This window comes from Salvelinus fontinalis, chromosome 20, assembly GCF_029448725.1.
Source record: "Salvelinus fontinalis isolate EN_2023a chromosome 20, ASM2944872v1, whole genome shotgun sequence".
In the NCBI taxonomy this organism is placed as follows: Eukaryota; Metazoa; Chordata; class Actinopteri; order Salmoniformes; family Salmonidae; genus Salvelinus; species Salvelinus fontinalis.
The window spans coordinates 27,559,633-27,578,904 of NC_074684.1; the positions used below are offsets into that span (position 1 = coordinate 27,559,633).

Consider the following 19,272-nt stretch of genomic DNA (forward strand, 5'->3'; position numbering starts at 1 on the left):
CACATTTGGCAATTCATCCTACAGTGGAAATGTAATGTCACTCTTTATACACCATTTATAGAGTCTGACATAAGCTACAGATGATTTGTGAAGCATTTATGTAGTGCTAATAAAGGCTTCATGTATGCTATATAAAGCATTTCTTTATAAGTTGTACTTTGTTTAAAGTGGGACCAACATTTAATTTAATAGTGCATAATACTAAACAGACATAATAAACGCATAAGGCATTCATATTTAGAAGCATATAGATTAATCTATCTGTGAGTGCAGCTGCCTGTAGGTCGTCTCTCACCTTTCTTATGAAAGAAGATCTGCGGTGAAAATAAGATCCTCTCTCCTCCTGAGAAATGTACATGGAGATGTCTTTTTCGCTCATGCTCCCGTTTCACCCCCCCCCCCCCCCCCCCCCCCCCCCCGCTCTTAAATTAGCCTTTTACTTAATAAGATGGTGATATGGGAACAGACAAAATATTACATCAGTATTTTCTGTGTAAATTGAATTGAACCCCCCAATCATTCATGTTCATTTTAAGAATCAAATTAAATTGATATATTATCCCTGCCTGTTATCTTGAGTACAGGGACCCCTTGTGGTGAGTTCTCTCAGTAGCAGGGCGCAGTGCTAGGAGAAATGCTTTTCATACCGCCCTGAATGTCTCACCTGCGTTTCCGTACTGCACTCAGGAAGTAAAATTATACAAGAGCATGTAAGGTAGGTTGGTATCATATACCAATATAACCTAGTTCATTTGTAATACAACGTGCATTTAATGTTTTATGATATTTGTACTAAAAGGTCTGAGTTGACAGTGCGTACTCGCCTTCTCTGCTGAAATGAATAGCTGTCTGCGAATTTAGATTGAATGCATTGCGGACTCTATTGAAAGTGAACCTTACCCAAGCCTCCGTCTTTCCTAGATGGCCCCCAAACCATTAGCACCGTTAGCAAAGAGACTGTTCAAAGGAGTAGTACTACTTGAAGTGGCAGGTGTGCTAGGTGCTTATGGTCTTTTTTACAAGATGAACACAAGTCAAGGTATTATTTACATTTTTATATAGAAAGGACGTCATGGACTCTACCTTGGGCTATGTACACCTTTGTAACAACATTTTCTTTTTTTGTTTTTAGATTTCAGGAACAGTATGAACAACATGCTTCCCTCTGTCCTGGAAGGTAAAGGCTGTAGACAGTTCAAAACATACACAAACTGGAGGAATTTATCCTCAATTCCAAACTGCACAGCAATGAAATCAGCCCCAATTATTACACCTTTTTCCCCCCAGTTACAATTACTGCAAACCAGACATCTCCTAATGTACTGTTGGTATTTCTTGTATAAACCTATACAAAATACAATACAGAGTTAAAATAGCTATACAGAGAATACATCATTTCACAGGCATTTAGTAGTTTCTCCAATGATTGGCAGTACAACCTGGAACTGGCAACAGGGTTAGATTGAGGCAATACACCGGTGTATTCATTAGTGGAAACAGTTGCAAAACATTTTGCTACAGTGGGCATGTGATTTAATGTGTTGAAGGCTGAGAGACACTATCACTCTCTTTCCAGTTTATTACAAGTCCAACGAATATGCTGGAGTTTATGGGATTCGAGAGAAAGACCTTGAAGATTGGTCCAAGAAGGCATAGAGGTGTGTGAACACAAACATAAGTCTTCTTAGGTCCAGAAAGTATTACTTCTTCTTGAAAGTCTTTTTTTTTTTGGATTGCCAAACTGGGGCTTGCCAAACTGTTTCTTCTTGTTAAACATGGCCTTCTTCTTCCGTAGGGTCTTGACGTCTCTGCCTCGGACCCAGTCGTCTCTCTGGGCTTCCCACTTGAGCTGCCTGACACCTGGAGGAAGAGAAGACGGAAGAGCATTGAGCAAAAACCACAGACTGCATCCTCTACTAAAGTTAGGTCATCCTCTGTATTCAAAAACCACAGACTGCATCCTCTACTAAAGTTAGGTCATCCTCTGTATTCAAAAACCACAGACTGCATCCTCTACTAAAGTTAGGTCATCCTCTGTATTCAAAACCCACAGACTGCATCCTCTACTAAAGTTAGGTCATCCTCTGTATTCAAAACCCACAGACTGCATCCTCTACTAAAGTTAGGTCATCCTCTGTATTCAAAAACCTGCTCCATATGAAATGTGCCCGGTGGTTATCATCTTAGGGTTACCTTTAGATCAGTGGTTCTCCATCCTGGTCCTAGGGACCCAAAGAGGTGCACATTTGTTTTTGCCCTAGCACTACACACCAGAATCAAAGCCTGATGAGTTTACGATTTTAAACAGGTGTGTAGCGCTAAGGCAAAAACTAAAATGTGCACCCCTTTGGGTCCCCAGGACCAGGATGGAGAACCACTGCTTTAGAGCCATCATGCTTGAGAGAATAGTCTATTCTGTGCAACTTTAAAAGGACTAGTAGAGTATGACTGGGTGTGCTATAGGGCGTTGGCGGTTAATCGGTTAGCCACTGAAAATACATTTGACAGGTCATGCTCATCAATCTATAGGTTAACCTGCATTATTTGGTGGAATTAAATTGGCGTGTGTGTATTTTCATTAGTCGTCATGCATCTTATTTATCACATGCACACACCCTAGTTTGAGGAGTGGAATGACCTGTCAGACAGCGTAAGAGCAGGTCCTCAAAAAGCTGGTACTGGAGTGAAACATGCTTTTGTATGCCCAGTCATTGTGCAACAAATAATTCTAAATGTAATCGTGTGTTAATGGTTTTGATGGCCACGATTAAAAAGAGCTGCCATGTTTATTTATTATTAAAGCGCATAGGCTATCATGTCACTCATTACTTTACATGTGAGCTTGAGGTAGTAATTGTTTGAAACCCACAACTTTTACTTTACTTCAAATAATGAGGAAGGTCTTACCTTCAAAGTAGCCAAAATCTAACCATAGAAATGTGGAGGCAATTATTTTATAAAATTACCCAGAATTTCTGTTCTATTGGTTTCATATCAACTTTCTTTCGTTCTCCAGAAGCCAAAGGCACAATCCTAGCCCTATTAGCAGCCCGTCCGAGTTGTTGCTATTAGATTCCCCCTTTAAGTTTCTTAAAGGAGAGTTTCATATGGAACCCCTTGCATTAGAGGTGTGTTGTTTAGAGCGGTATTTTCTGGCAAATTGCATTTTGACAAATGTCTGAAAATCACACTTTAATTATCTGCTTCATTACAACAGGTGCATGTTCAATAATAGTCTATAGCCTTTTGACTGGAAGACAATAGACTTGCTATTGTTGTATTAAGCGCTTAATGAAAAATGTCAGTTTCTTGTATGCGTGCATAGTATTTTCTATTGGTCACGTCATTTTACTGTCTAGAAAAAATGTAACACTTTGTTGACCAGTTAATGAGGGTTGGTTTGGTTGGTTAATCAACAAAATTGCCCTAAATGTGCATCCCTGGTGTGCTCTAAACTGCTGTGTAGATACTGGCTCTCTCCATGGGGGATATACTGTGGTTTTCCACTAGTATCTAGCCAACTGAGTAAAGTAATTTATATGAATTGGCCCGTGTCTGTTTTTTTCCTGTTAGGTGGCACACAATAGAAATTCTATTCAATAGGTTGATTGCCTGTATTGAAGCCAAGGTTTACCTGCTTTGTCTTTGTTGGCCATAGCATTCATGCCGATGTTGCCAAACTTAGAACCAGCATTTTCATCCAACATATACCCAAATGGTGAAAAAAAAAGAACATTTAGTTTCATACAATAAACAAACTCTTAAACAAACGGATAGACATCAGCACACCAACTTAACATTGTGGGAAATATGACAGGCATGACCATCTCACCTCTTCAGCAGATGCAAACATGGCTGTGTCCCCCTTTCCTTTTCTTCCCTGGTTTGGAACCTACAATGAAAGAATGAACATGTCAGATAAGATTCTACACTCCTGAATGAGATTCGGACCAGTTGAACAGTACAAACAGAGGCCCAGCTACTAACCTAAAGAACCACTGAAGTCAAGATCCTCTGATGCCTTCCTCATTTTAGAACCTGGCCTTATGTGTGGAACCTCCATCTCATCTGAATCTTGAAGGGAAGCCAATATATTTGATAAGAATCAACCTTTTTATACATTAATAACATTCACAATTAAGGATGCCCTTTTGAAATGAATTTTGAAGTTAATTTAAGTCAATCTGCTTACCAGCGTTATCATCATCAAGTTCTGGAACTGAAAGACAAATTAGAGTCAAGTGTGAACCTGTAGTGGAGGTATAGGCTCGTGGGAGTTTCTACCATATTATTAAACCAGTCATTTCAAAATAGTGAAGGGAAGTGAACCAGTAGAAATGTGAGGAAGGAGAGAAATTGTGACATACCTTCCTCATCATCCTCCCCAATGCTGTCCATGAAGGCCCCTCCCTCCTCCCCCAGTTCATCTCCAAAGTCCTCCTCATCCAAACTGCCTAGGGACACATCATCCAGGTCTGAATCAGAGTCATCCTCTCCACCCTTCTTCCCCTTCTTAGATTTCATCTTGATATTGCTGCACCACACACACACAAACTGTTAGATATATAATTGGAAACCATTTCAATGCAATGTTTGATGCATTTTTACATTTTAGTCATTTAAGCAGACACACTTATCCAGAGCAACTTACAGTAGGGAGTGCATAAACAAACAAAAAGTACTGGTCCCCTGTCGGAATCAAACCCACAACCATGGGGTTGCAAGCGCCATGCTCAACCAACTGAGCCACACGGTACCACATAGGTGTACAAATGAATCACTTGGTGTTATCAATGCAAAGCTATGTTAAACTTGTACTTACCCTGCAAAGTCCAGGTCTGTTTCATCAACTGGCAAGTCTGTGAAATAACTGTCACCCTCGTATGTATCTGGATAGGGTGAGAAGAAAACCAAAGATGAGTCTGAAGTCTGATATAGATTGACCAATAACATTTCAGAGTCCTTGAGCTGAGGGTGAAAAGCAACCCAGAGCAGAGTCTGAACCTCTAGTCTGACAGTGGCCCATTTCCTGCATTTCAAACAATAAAAATACATGTTCTATTGGTGACTGTGGGCAGAGTCTTTGAGCTTACCGAGCAGCTTCTCAAACATCCTCCACACTCTCGCTATCACCTCGTGGCCGATGCAGCGCCTTTTCCGCCTCTCGTTTCTTGAAGAACCTAGCGTGGGAAACACACAGGGAAAAATTGGGTATTTGATGACAGTCCAGAACTTGAATCACTCAAACCTCAGATTCAAGGGGCATCATTTTCTTTGCTGCCTTATTCGTAAAGGACCGTCTATAAAACCATTGTTACTCAGGAGGAGGACGTCTATAAAACCAGTGTTACTCAGGAGGAGGACCGTCTATAAAACCAGTGTTACTCAGGAGGAGGACCGTCTATAAAACCGTTGTTACTCAGGAGGAGGACCGTCTATAAAACCATTGTTACTCAGGAGGAGGACCGTCTATAAAACCAGTGTTACTCAGGAGGAGGACCGTCTATAAAACCAGTGTTACTCGGGAGGAGGACCGTCTATAAAACCATTATTACTCAGGAGGAGGACCGTCTATAAAACCAGTGTTACTCAGGAGGAGGCCCGTCTATAAAACCAGTGTTACTCAGGAGGAGGACCGTCTATAAAACCAGTGTTACTCAGGAGGAGGACCGTCTATAAAACCATTATTACTCAGGAGGAGGCCCGTCTATAAAACCATTATTACTCAGGAGGCCCGTCTATAAAACCATTATTACTCAGGAGGAGGCCCGTCTATAAAACCAGTGTTACTCAGGAGGAGGCCCGTCTATAAAACCATTATTACTCAGGAGGAGGCCCGTCTATAAAACCAGTGTTACTCAGGAGGAGGACCGTCTATAAAACCAGTGTTACTCAGGAGGAGGCCCGTCTATAAAACCATTATTACTCAGGAGGAGGCCCGTCTATAAAACCATTATTACTCAGGAGGAGGCCCGTCTATAAAACCAGTGTTACTCAGGAGGAGGCCCGTCTATAAAACCATTATTACTCAGGAGGCCCGTCTATAAAACCAGTGTTACTCAGGAGGAGGACCGTCTATAAAACCAGTGTTACTCAGGAGGAGGACGTCTATAAAACCGTTGTTACTCAGGAGGAGGACCGTCGATAAAACCTATAAAAATGTGGCTTGTCACCAAAAACCTCACTAACTTTTACAGGTGCACAATTGAGAGCATCCTGTCGGGCTGTTTCACCGCTTGGTACAACAACTGCACTACCCACAACCGCAGGGCTCTCCAGAGGGTGGTGTGGTCTGCACAACGCATCACCGGGAGCAAACTACCTGCCCTCCAGGACACCTACAACACCCGATGTGACAGGAAGGCAAAAAAGATCATCAAGGACAATAACCACCCGAGCCACTACCTGTACAGATTTGATATCATTGGCCACTTTAATAAATGGAACACTAGTCACTTTAAGAATGCCACTTTAATCATGTTTACATATCTCACATTACTCATCTCATATGTATATACTGTATCCTTCACTATCTATTATTTACTATTTATTGCATCTTAGCTGCTCTGTCACTGCTCATCCTTATTTTATACTTATATATTCTCATCCCATACCTTTACTAGATTGTGTGTATTACGTTTTGTTGTGGAATTTGTTAGATATTAGGTTTTGTTGTGGAATTGTTAGATATTACCTGTTAGATACTACTGCACTGTCCGATTTAGAAGCATAGGCATTTCGCTACACTCGCAATAACATCTGCTAGCCAGGTATGTGTATGTGATCAATAAAATTTGATTTGATTTAGAAGTCGCAGTTGTGGTTTACTGCTAAGGTTAGCAGGAGGTTCATTTGGTAACGTTAGTTGGCTGCTAGCCTCAGATACTTACTCGGGTTCCACCCAAACGCAAAACCTCGTCCAAATTAAATTCGTCACCATTATTTTTTTCTTCATCATCATCATCTCCTTCGTCGTTGTCATTTTCAAACTCGTCCTTCACATTAACATAATTTGTTTTGCTTTCGGTACCATGCTGACAGCAGCATGTAGAAATACGACAAGACCTGGAAGAACAATGTACGGTAACTGCCGTCTGTTGAAAGAAAATCCTTGTGATGTCTATACTCAGTAAAACTTCAGAACAATATTGGCTATTTTAATCTAAAACGGCATGCTTATATTCGTAAGAAATGTCCGATTTCTATTTGGATGTGTATGTATCAAACAGGACAGTTTGACCTAAAGTTCAAAGTTCACAAGTCAATATGATCCAATCAAAAGCTTTGTTACAACTACACGACTAGTTAATTGTCCAATCATAATTGTTGTTGCCGTAAGAAGGCGGATGTACTTGCACACAAACGTAGGTACCTAGTTTGTTGTAGATGTCCAATGAGTTCTTTGAGTAATTAATACATTATCTGCCAAAGTCATTCATATAAAGATGAACTAGAGTTTAACATGTTACTGTATTTATGAAACGAGTTTGTGCTTTTCGTTGCCTCTCTCATGCTACATGTGCAGCTATCGATCTACGTTAGATAGCTAGCTAACTTGATAACACGAGCACCTGCTGTGAAAGTCAGACTTGATGACAATTTCTGTGGAAGTACAGTTACAGTAGGGAATTGTTTGACTATTGACTATTGTAGTTAGCTTGCTGTCTCAATGAGGACTGTTCGAGCACTGCAGGGATTAAGCAGAGTCCTTGTCTGCCCTTGTTCACCACCATTATTTGGTAAGGGCAATTTTTCTATTTAGTCTATGTCTGGCCGTCAAATAGTTAAGCGAATGATATTTAATATGCTCTATTGTTTACGTCTTCTACTCTATAGTTAGATCATGGAGCGTAGCACAGAGCCAACGTTTCTCAAGCAGTTCAGCAGAGAAACCAATGCCAGGAAACTCGATGTTCAGACACCTAACCTCCAAGATCAAAGCCACAGGTCCTATCTCCGTGGCAGAGTACATGAGAGAGGTTCTTACCAACCCAGTCACGGTAACTACTAGTTACACACACACATACAGTTGAAGTCAGAAGTTTAGATACACTTAGGTTGGAATCATTAAAACTCGTTTTTCAACCACTCCACACATTTGTTGTTAACAAATTATAGTTTTGGCAAGTCGGTTAGGACATCTACTATGTGCGTGACACAAGTAATTTTTCCAACAATTGTTTATAGACAGAGTGAATAATAAGTGAAATAATCTATCACAATTCCAGTGGGTCAGAAGTTTACATACACTAAGTTGACTGTGCCTTTAAACAGCTTGGAAAATTCCAGAAAATTATGTCATGGCTTTAGAAGCTTCTGATAGACTAATTGACATAATCTGAGTCAATTGGATGTGTACCTGTGGATGTATTTCAAGGCCTACCTTCAAACTCAGGGCCTCTTTGCTTGACATCATTAGAAAATCAAAAGAAATCAGCCAAGACCTCAGAAAAAAATGAGCAGAACTCCACAAGTCTGCTTCATCCTTGGGAGCAATTTCCAAACACCTGAAGGTTCCACGTTCATCTGTACAAACAATAGTACGCAAGTATAAACACCATGGGACCACGCAGCCGTCATATCGCTCAGGAAGGAGACGCGTTCTGCCTCCTAGATATGAATGTACTTTGGTGCAAAAAGTGCAAATCAATCCCAGAACAACAGCAAATGACCTTGTGAAGATGCTGGAGGAAACGGGTACAAAAGTATCTTTATCTACAGTAAAACAAGTCCTATATCGACATAACCTGAAAGGCCGCTCAGCAAGGAAGAGTCCACTGCTCCAAAACTGCCATAAAAAAGCCAGACTACGATTTGCAACTGCACATGGGGACATAGATCGTACTTTTTGGAGAAATATCCTCTGGTTTGATGAAACAAAAATAGAACTGTTTGGCCATAATGACCATCGTTATGTTTGGAGTGAAAAGAGGGAAGCTTGCAAGCCGAAGAACACCATCCCAACCGTGAAGCGTGGGGTTGCTTTGCTGCTGGAGGGACTGGTGCACTTCACAAAATAGATGGCATCATGAGGATGGACAATTATGTGGATATATTGAAGCAACATCTCAAGACATCAGTCAGGAAGTTAAAGCTTGGTCGCAAATGGGTCTTCCAAATGACCCCAAGCATACTTACAAAGTTGGGGCAAAATGGCTTAAGGACAACAAAGTCAAGGTATTGGAGTGGCCATCACAAAGCCCTGACCTCAATCCTATAGAAAATGTGTGGGCAGAACTGAAAAAGCATGTGCGAGCAAGGAGGCCTACAAACCTGACTCAGTTACGCCAGCTCTGTCAGTAGGAATGGGCCAAAATTCACCCAACTTATTGTGGGAACCTTGTGGAAAGCTACCCGAAACGTTTGACCCAAGTTAAACAATTTAAAGGCAATGCTTCCAAATACTAATTGAGTGTATGTAAACTTCTGACCCAGTGGGAATGTGATGAAAGAAATTAAAGCTAAAATAAATAATTCTCTCTACTATTACTCTGACATTTCACATCCTTAAAATAATGTGGTGATCCTAAGTGACCTAAGACAGGGAATTTTTACTCTGATTAAATGTCAGGAATTGTGAAAAACTGAGTTTTAATGTATTTGGCTAAGGTGTATGTAAACTTCCGACTTCAACTGTAGTGAAGAAACCCGTCAGACTATGCTATTACTCTATAGAAATGTTTGCTTCAGAGATGAAGTGGTCTATTTCATGTTCCAGGGATATTATGTGCAGAATGATATGCTTGGGCCAGATGGAGATTTCATCACAGCACCAGAAATTAGTCAGATCTTTGGGGAGGTAAGCATTTATCTAGAACAACATTTTAATACATGTATGTATTGTTGTGTAGTAGATAAGTATGCATATACACAATCAACAGTCTCTTAATGTTCTAGTCTCTTGATGTTGTTCCAATCCCAATGCCCTGAGTGATGATAATGGTTTGAGCTTCTCCCTTCTCTGCCTGTAGTTGCTCGGGATCTGGTGTTTGAGTGAGTGGATGGGAGCAGGGAAGCCCAGTCACTTCCAGTTAGTGGAGTTTGGACCAGGAAGAGGCTCCTTAGCCAATGACATTCTCAGGGTATGTATGTCCAGTCCAGTGCTGCTAAATCTTACTAAATGGCAAAAATGTTGCATGTGTACACACTATACATGTCAGTTCAATCTAAGATCAGTGGAGGGAGCCATTTCCACATTTTGCTTGCTATATTTTGAAATGTTTTTTTTTCTTCATCAAAACATTTCTCGTGATTTTGGACAGTCACAACCTGTCCTGAACCTCATCATGGATGGATTTTATCAGGACATTTAAACTCAGACCAGTGACACAGAATCCAGGATCCAAGGAACTAAACTACACCCTGTCTGTTTGTCTCTCTCTGTTTGTCTGTATGTCTGTCTCTCTGTGTCTGTGTTGTTCAGGTGTTCAGTCAGCTGCGTGGGGCCCTGGGTGGGGCTGCAGTCTCAGTGCACCTGGTGGAGGTGAGTCCTAAGCTGAGCCAGGTCCAGGCCCAGTGTCTAACAGGATACCAGAGCCAGGTGTCGGCCAGTGAGGATGAGCCTGTGTACCGCCAGGGGACCACCACCACAGGCCTCCCCATCTCCTGGTACCGCAACCTGGATGATGTCCCCAGAGGTAATAATCTAGAATTCGTTTTTTTTTTTTTTGGGGGGGGGGGGGGGGGGTATTATTATTAAAAATCTTTAAGTTGGTAGATCAGCTTTAATAGTGCATATAGATTGTAGATTCCATCAATGTAATTGTATAATTTCCAATCCACCATATATATTTTTGTAAATCTATATATATAGTACCAGTCAAAAGTTTGCAGACACCTACTCATTCCAGGGTTTTTTTTTTTTTTTTTTTACTCTTTTCTACATTGTAGAATAATAGTAAAAACATCAAAACTATGAAATAACACATATAATCATGTAGTAACCAAAAAAGTGTTAAACAAATCAATATCATTTTTTTATTTTAGATTCTTCAAAGTAGCCATCCTTTGCCTTCATGACAGCTTTGAAAACTCTTGGCATTCTCTCAACCAGCTTCACCTGGAATGCTTTTCCAACAGTCTTGATGGAGTTCCCACATATGCTAAGCACTTGTTGGCTGCTTTTCCTTCACTCTGACTTGGAGTTACATTGTGTTGTTTAAGTGTTCCCTTTATTTTTTTGAGCAGTGTATTAACTTTTTTTGCTAAAAGTAGAATTTTATTATTGATCGATTGACTATGACTTTTCAAATCACCCAGTAGTGCTATCTGCAGAGTTAGCTCCACTTCTTTAACCATTCCTGGACCTGCAACCAATAACAAGCTACATATGGACAGTACCAAAACAAATAATCTAATGATATTGTCTTTTCACAGGAAAATCTGCAGAACTGGGATGGTTGTATCCCCACAATATATAACATTCTATTGGTTCCAATCATTTTTTATAATAATTTAAGTTGAAAAATTCTGAGTTTTGAATTCCGCATTGTTTATGAACTGATATGCAAAACAATGTGCCATGGAATCGGTACATCAGAAATCTCTTCCCAACATTTTGCAAACATTTCCATATACAGTTGAAGTCAGAAGTTTACATACACTTATCTTCGAGTCATTAAAACTAGTTTTTCAACACCTCCACAAATTTCTTGTTAAAAAACTATAGTTTTGGCAAGTCGGTTAGGACATCTACTTTGTGCATGACACAAGTAATTTTTCCAACAATTGTTTACAGACAGATTATTTCACTTTTAATTCTCTGTATCACAATTCCAGTGGGTCAGAAGTTTACATACACTAAGTTGACTGTGCCTTTAAACAGCTTGGGAAATTCCAGAAAATATTGCCATGGATTTAGAAGCTTCTGATAAGATAATTTACATAATTTGAGTCAATTGGAGGTGTACCTGTGGATGTATTTCAATGCCTACCGTCAAACTCAGTGCCTCTTTGCTTGACATCATGGGTATAATCAAAAGAAATCAGCCAAGACCTCAGAAAAAAAATTGTAGACCTTCACAAGTCTGGTTCATCCTTGGGAGCAATTTCCAAACGTCTGAAGGTACCACGTTCATCTGTACAAAAAACAGTACGCAAGTATAAACACCATGGGACCACGCAGCCGTCATACCGCTCAGGAAGGAGACGTGTTCTGTCTCCTAGAGATTAATGTACTTTGGTGCAAAACGTGCAAATCAATCCCAGAACAACAGCAAATGACCTTGTGAAGATGCTGGAGGAAACCGATACAAAAGTATCTATATCCACAGGAAAACGAGTCCTATATCGACATAACCTGAAAGGCCGCTCAGCAAGGGAGAAGCTACTGCTCCAAAACCGCCATAAAAAAGCCAGACTACGGATTGCAACTGCACATGGGGACAAAGATCATGCTTTTTGGAGAAATGTCCTCTGGTCTGATGAAACAAAAATAGAACTGTTTGGCCATAATGATCATTATTATGTTTGGAGGGAAAAGGGGGATGCTTGCAAGCCGAAGAACACCATCCCAACTGTGAAGCACGGGGGTGGCAGCATCATGTTGTGGGGGTGCTTTGCTGCAGGAGGGACTGGTGCACTTCACAAAATAGATGGCATCATGAGGAGGAAAATTATGTGGATATATTGAAGCAACATCTCAAGACATCAGTCAGGAAGTTAAAGCTTGGTCACAAATGGGTCTTCCAAATGGACAATGACCCCAAGCATACTTGCTTGCATGTGCCTGCAAGGAGGCCTACAAACCTCACTCAGTTACACCACCTCTGTCAGTAGGAATGGGCCAAAATTTACCCAATTAATTGCGGAAGCTAATGGAAGGCTACCCGAAATATTTGACCCAAGTTAAATCATTTAAAGGCAACGCTACCAAATACTAATTGAGTGTATGTAAACTTTTGATCCAGTGGGAATGTGATGAAAGAAATTAAAGCTGAAATAAATCATTCTCTCTGCTATTACTCTGACATTTCACATCCTTAAAATAAAGTGGTGATCCTAAGTGACCTAAGACAGGGATTTTTTACTCTGATTAAATGTCAGGAATTGTGAAAAACTTAGTTTTAATGTATTTGGCTAAGGTGTATGTAAACTTCCGACTTCAACTGTATTTTTGTTAGATTTGACACAACTCCACCAGTCCTATTTATATCCTTTAGAAAGATTATACCTGTTTATTTATTTTTGGGGGTAAAATATTGTTTTTTTTTCATCAGTTAGTGTATTTGAGTTTAACAACAATATTTGTTCTATCTTTTCTGGTGGATTAAACTGAAATTGCAACCAATTTTCTATTACTTGTTTTAAAAATAGCGATATTTGGGAGATTATTTCATTTTCAAATAACCGAAAGTGAGAGGTTGTAATCTGAATAAAGGGAAAAAGCCCGTTCTTGAACCTGCTAGAGAAACAGTTTGGATTGAAATATTACTCTTGTATGACTGATGACTAGTAAAATGTCTAATACTTTAATATTTTATAATTTCTGCCCTCCGAATTCATATTCATTATATAAATAGGCCCATTTTAAATTTGTCTGGCTTGCTTTTACAAATAAAATAGAATATCTTTTGCTCATATAATTTAGAAAACAGGTCGATAGGTGTAGGCAAAACCATAGGTAAATTAGTAAACTGCGATATGACTTAAGAGTTAATCAGGGGGATTTTTCCACAAATAGACAGGTATTTTCCTTTCCACGGTAGCAAAATATTATATATTTTTGCTAACTTTCTATTAAAATGTATTGTTGTAAGATAATTTCATTTTTTGGGGATATGTATACGATTTTGTCCACATCACCGACAGACCAGTTTATTGGTAAACTACACGGTAATGTAAAAGTAAAAGAAAATTGTGATCCAATACATAATATAGTACACTTATCATAATTTGGTTGTAATCCAGAGAGGTTAGACAAAGTATCTAGATCCTCTGAGGCTATGGAGGGATCCAAATAGTGGATTTAAAAGAAAGCATGAATCAGCATACAATGACAACTTTGTTTTTAAGCCCTTGATTTCTAACCTCTTGAGATTGTTGGATCTGATTGTAATAGATAACATTTTGATGGCCATAATAAATAGATATGGAGATAGTGTACAACCTTGTTTTACTCGTCTTGACAGTCTAATACTTTCAGAGAAGTAGCCGTTACTTACTATTTTACACCTAGGGTTACTATACATACCTTTTAACCTTTTTTATAAGAGATATAAGATAAATATTCCAGGCATTTATATATATATTCCAGTCGTACTTTATCAAAAGCCTTTTCAAAGTCAGCTATGAATACCAGGCCTGGTTTCCCAGATTTTTCATAGTGTTCTATTGTTTCCAGTACTTGTCTTATATTATCTCCAATGTATCGTCCATGTAAAAAACCTGTCTGATTAGGATGAATAATATCTGACAATACCTTTTTTAATTCTATGCGCTATGCATTTTGCAAAAAATTTTGCATTACAACACTAAAGTGTAAGGTGCCTCCAATTTTTTAAATGGACTGTATATTTTTATTTACCACTTGGATCCTGTTTCAGTAATAATGAAAACACACCTTCTTGTTGAGTATCTGATAATCTACGATTTTTGTAGGAGTGGTTAAAACATGCTAATAACGGTCCTCTGAGTATATCAAAAAATATTTGGTATACCTCCACTCGAATGCCATCCAACCCTGGAGTTTTCTCAGACTTAAAGGCTTTAATTGCATCAAGAAGTTCCTCCTCTGTGATTTGGCCTTCACATGAGTCTTTCTGTACAGCTGTTAATTTTACATCATTAATAGAAACGAAAATCCTTACAGTTAACATCGGTTAGTGAAGATGGAGGAGACTGAAATGAAAACATGTGCTTAAAATACTTTGCTTCCTCTTTCAAAACATCTTTTGAATCATGGGTGACTCCATCATTTGTCACAAGTTTCAGTAAATTCTTTTTGGTAGCATTTTTATGTTGAAGATTTAAAAATAAAAACTGGTGCATTTTTCCACATGTTCCATCCAGTTTGCTTTATTTTTTATAATATATTACACTTGATCTTTCTTGAATAAGTTCCTCCATTTCTTTTTGTTTTTCCTAACTTATTCTTTGCCTCTGGTACAGTTTTTATTCTATCTACTATTAGTCCTATTTGTTGTAATTTTTTATTTCAAACAGGCTTCAGCATCTACCTCGCTCATGAGTTCTTTGATGCCTTACCCATCCACATGTTCCAGGTACATTTTCTTCACCAGCTGTTTTGATTATACAGATAGATCTTGATAGCCGATCACAAAGAATTGAGAAAAATGTATTGTAATTACCATTTGATCCATTGCATTGTGTTGTGCATTGATTGTGATGTGGGCCCAGGGAACAGAGAAGGGCTGGAGGGAGGTGATGGTGGATATTGACCCAGATGAGCCAGGCAAGCTGAGGCTTGTCATAGTGCCAGCTCCCACTCTGGCCTCTACTCAACTCATACAGGTGAGTGCTGCGTGTTGATGCTTAACTCAGACCATCTTTAAAAACAAAGAAAAAAATCTTATCATGTTTGTATGTATCAGTTGAAAGATTGATTTTAAGCATTTTATCGGATTATCAAAATGTAGCTATCGCTGATGTTCAATGTGAATGGATGTCTCCTAGATTGAAAACAGTTATATCTTTGCTAAAGCTAACATTGACACAAACACAGTCAAATTGCTTGACAAACTCCTTTTTCCTTAAAAGTCTGAACGTCTGTGCAGCATCTGGTTTTTATTACCAGTGTTTCTGCAGTAAATACAGTACCAACCTATTTGATCTGGCCTCACTGGAAGAGTGCAGGGGCTTTGAACAGCGTGCCAAAGCCTTACATCATGAGTGAACTTGGTTGAAACCCCCTTACTGGTTTTAAATCCTGGCTAATGGCTGCTGCCCCTGCCTGACTGTCTGTGTATCCCGGGTTCCACATACTGTAGTAGAGTTTGTAAATGCTGTTCTCTCTGCTCGCCAGTTAAAAGTCCTACATAATCTTATCTGTTGCTCTGTCATCTCTGTGGTCTAATGGGGTTTTCCATTTCAAGTAGACAGGCCTATAGGTTTTAATACTCCACTTTAGTCTTTTTTCCCCCCATAGATGTCCCAACATGTGTTCCCTGATAGTCTAAGAGTATTTCCCAAATCGCACCCTATTCCCTTTATAGTGCACTACTTTTAACCAGGCCCAATGGGGCTCTGATCCAAAGTAGTGCACTATATAGGGAATAGGGTGCCATTTGGATCTTTACTAACCCACCAAACCTATACCCTCCTGGTTTTGTGATGCCTTGGGGCTTAGAGCCAGTGCTGCTAAGTGGAGATGAATTGGAAGCAAAGTCATGTATGATTGCTGATGTGTGTGCTCAGGCCCCTGCTTCACCCAGACAGGTAAGCAGAGCCACTCTTGTTTTTGTTCTGAAACCCCTCACCTCCTAGGCAGATGAAAAGAGACGGCACGTGGAGGTCTGCCCGGAGGGAGGGGTCATCGTCCAGCGCCTAGCCAATCGGATCGCGGAGGATGGGGGTGCTGCACTGATTGCTGACTACGGGCACGACGGGACCAAGACGGACACGTTCAGAGTGAGTGTCATCTTGTCTCCAACGTGGCCCATTTATCAGTAAGGTTTTAATACGGTCTGTGTGTGTGTGTGAGTGGCTGTGTGTGTGTGGTAAAGTGATTAGCCGAGTGAGCCTCAGCTACAAGGAAACAGATGCAGGAAGCCGACATGCCCCTCTTGCCCTTTGCTGGTGGCACATGGAAATCAGGGTCAACTACCCTCCAGTCCTGTTCCTGGGGCTACACCCTAACCCAGCCCCATCTGGCCCCTATTAAGAGGGGTGGGCTCTCCCTGCCTGGCTCCCTGGCTCTGGGACTCACTGATGTGTGTGATGAAAAGAGGGGGAGAGGTTCAAGCAAGTGACCCCCTCCTTCAAAAGACAGGGAATCACAGAATTCCATCTGTTAACAAGGCAGCCATGTTTCAGGCAGGCTCACATTTATGTAACTAGATGAAAATGTTATCAATCGTTGCTCATGTGAGGAGAGACCTGATTTGGTATAAAAAAAGGGAATTATTTCAGATCAATGTAATTTTTTAACAACTAATGAATTAAATCAAATGAAAATGTAACGATACACAAATAATGAACTGTAGTAGTTAGTAGTAGTCATGTCTACCATTTCTGTCATAACACCAGAACACCACCTGTCCCCCACCCCCAGGGTTTTAAAGGTCATAAGCTCCATGATGTCCTAGCCTCGCCCGGCTCTGCTGACCTGACTGCTGACGTGGACTACAGTTACCTGAGGAGGATGGCTGGAGCTACGGTGGCCTGCATGGGCCCTGTCTCTCAGAAAGACTTCCTGAAAAATATGGGAATCGATACACGCTTACAAGTGAGTAGGAACCCTGTGAGCACACTTTTCTGTTCCACTTCTTTATACATGGGGCAAAGGTGACCACTATATAAACAATCATAACAATCCGCTTGTATCAGTTTCTGTCAAAGCATTAAGTTAAGTGGACGCTCGTGGTTTTCAACTGCCAATCGGGGCTTTCAAGATAACTTGGGATTTTACTTTTACTTTGCCCTCCACTCAATTATCTTTGTCTAATTGCAATGTTGTGCAATGTTGTGTCTTCAGGTGCTGCTGAGGAACTGTGCAGACCCGTCCACAAGGGCCCAGTTGATCCAGGGCTATGACATGCTGACCAACCCCTTGAAGATGGGCGAGAGGTTCCAGTTCTTCACCATGCTCAATCACAGTCGCCTCACCAGACCCGAGCCTGAGCAGGCCAAGGGGGGTAAGAAGATGGCCCCAGTTCCCAAGAAGGGCCCAGCGCCCCTGCCTGTGGCTGGCTTCAGTGAGCTTGGCCTTTCGTAAAGAACGAACACAGAGACTCACCATGGGTTCCTCTGCACTGCGGAGGCTGTGTGTCAACTCACTTAAAAGTTGCACTATACCTTGATTATACATTTTAGATTTTTGTAATTTAGAAGACGTTCTTATCCAGAGCAACTTAGAATAATGAGTTCATACATTTTCATACTTTTTTTCTTACGAGTCCCCTGTGGGAATCAAACCCACAACCCTGGCATTGCAAGCGCCATGCTCTACCAACTGAGCCACACAGGACTATATACACAAGACCCGCGGAAGCAATAGGGTTTGGTCTGACTGGGGTGTGAGTTTGGTTTAAAAAGTAGAACTGAAGTGCTGATAAAATCCTAAGAATTATGCACCTTGCCTCACTGAGGGAAGATGGTGGCTGCCATCTTTCTCTATCATGTTCATTAGGCCAACATATAATTCCAAGTGGTAGACAATGTCACTTTGATCAGTCAGAACGTCACTCAAGGTCACAGTGTTTGAAGCTATAGTAAACCATTAATGGCCCCTGGCCACGTGGTGCCTGGCTGTCTCCACATCTTGAAGCAATCTGGTGAATGTGGAGTTAGTAGATAGCGAATGCATCCCAAATGCATCCTATTCCCTATATAGTGCACTACTTTTGAACAGAGCCCTATGGGCCTGGGTCAAAAGTTGTGCACTACATAGGCAATAGGGTGTCATTTGGGACACAGTCAGCCACTCACAGCATGCTGTGTTTTGCTCTGACAGGCTCTCCCTCACTGCCCCAGTAGCAATTAAAGGATACTATTACACAGGCCGATTACCGTAGCCATAATAACCAGCCCAAAAAACTGAGCGACCCTAACATGAAGCTATCATATTAAAGAGTCATATCATATTAACGACTGAATGATTAAAAGTCATTACAAAACATTTCCTGGTGTATATTATCGATCTCTTTGTCTTGGAACCACATACTGCGCTAAGTATTTTCATATGATTAAGACTGAAAATATTCTGGTATTAATCCAGTGTATCAGCATATTTACATTTTGAAAGATTTGTTAGAAAGACAACAGAAATGTTTTCCTGCTCAAACTTGTAGAGCGGTAGGAAGCATTTTCTATAGGCCTCAACATATGGTGCTATCGTTACACAGCAGTAGTTAGCCATTTATTTTCTTCCCCAGCCACAAACGGCTGTTCATCTAACATATGGCACAATGTAATGTGGCAGGCTACACTGGCACTGTGACAGTTGGATTTAACTACACAGATTAGAGACATAAAGAGAGCTCTTTACCCCAGTTTTTCTGACTCTGTTGGTTGTCTCCCAAATGGTACCATATTCCCCATATAGGGCCCTGATCAAAAGTCGTGCACTACATAGGGAATAGGGTCCCATAGTTC

The 19,272-nt window shown here is 40.4% G+C and overlaps 3 protein-coding genes across 5 annotated transcripts; 2 read left to right on the forward strand and 1 right to left on the reverse strand.

The window, feature by feature from the left end:
- Positions 1–621: 621 nt before the first annotated feature.
- On the forward strand, positions 622–3,544 carry LOC129817618 (protein CEBPZOS-like). Its single transcript, XM_055873050.1, has 5 exons — positions 622–715; positions 922–1,039; positions 1,133–1,177; positions 1,577–1,658; positions 1,796–3,544. The coding sequence occupies exons 2-4, from the start codon at positions 922–924 to the stop codon at positions 1,654–1,656; spliced, it is 243 nt and encodes an 80-aa protein (XP_055729025.1). The 5' UTR covers positions 622–715; the 3' UTR covers positions 1,657–1,658; positions 1,796–3,544.
- Positions 1,041–7,253, reverse strand: LOC129817617 (CCAAT/enhancer-binding protein zeta-like). Of its 2 annotated transcripts, XM_055873049.1 has the most exons (9): positions 6,891–7,253; positions 5,094–5,180; positions 4,823–4,889; positions 4,368–4,534; positions 4,193–4,219; positions 3,988–4,074; positions 3,833–3,892; positions 3,635–3,680; positions 1,041–1,860 (listed from the first exon to the last, which is right to left on the reverse strand). In XM_055873049.1, the coding sequence occupies exons 2-7, from the start codon at positions 5,110–5,112 to the stop codon at positions 3,837–3,839; spliced, it is 423 nt and encodes a 140-aa protein (XP_055729024.1). In that variant the 5' UTR covers positions 5,113–5,180; positions 6,891–7,253; the 3' UTR covers positions 1,041–1,860; positions 3,635–3,680; positions 3,833–3,836. The 2 variants fall into 2 exon arrangements, with proteins under 2 accessions (XP_055729024.1, XP_055729023.1); XM_055873048.1 differs by lacking the exons at positions 5,094–5,180; positions 6,891–7,253 and having other exon boundaries at positions 4,823–5,086.
- ndufaf7 (NADH:ubiquinone oxidoreductase complex assembly factor 7) lies at positions 7,232–18,796 on the forward strand. 2 transcript variants are annotated; one of them, XM_055873046.1, is made up of 10 exons: positions 7,232–7,739; positions 7,837–8,000; positions 9,719–9,799; positions 9,972–10,082; positions 10,424–10,637; positions 15,163–15,221; positions 15,358–15,471; positions 16,444–16,587; positions 17,231–17,404; positions 17,654–18,796. In XM_055873046.1, exons 1-10 carry the CDS (start codon positions 7,670–7,672, stop codon positions 17,891–17,893), a joined length of 1,371 nt encoding a protein of 456 aa, XP_055729021.1. In that variant the 5' UTR covers positions 7,232–7,669; the 3' UTR covers positions 17,894–18,796. The 2 variants fall into 2 exon arrangements, with proteins under 2 accessions (XP_055729021.1, XP_055729022.1); XM_055873047.1 differs by having other exon boundaries at positions 7,288–7,364.
- Positions 18,797–19,272: the final 476 nt, after the last annotated feature.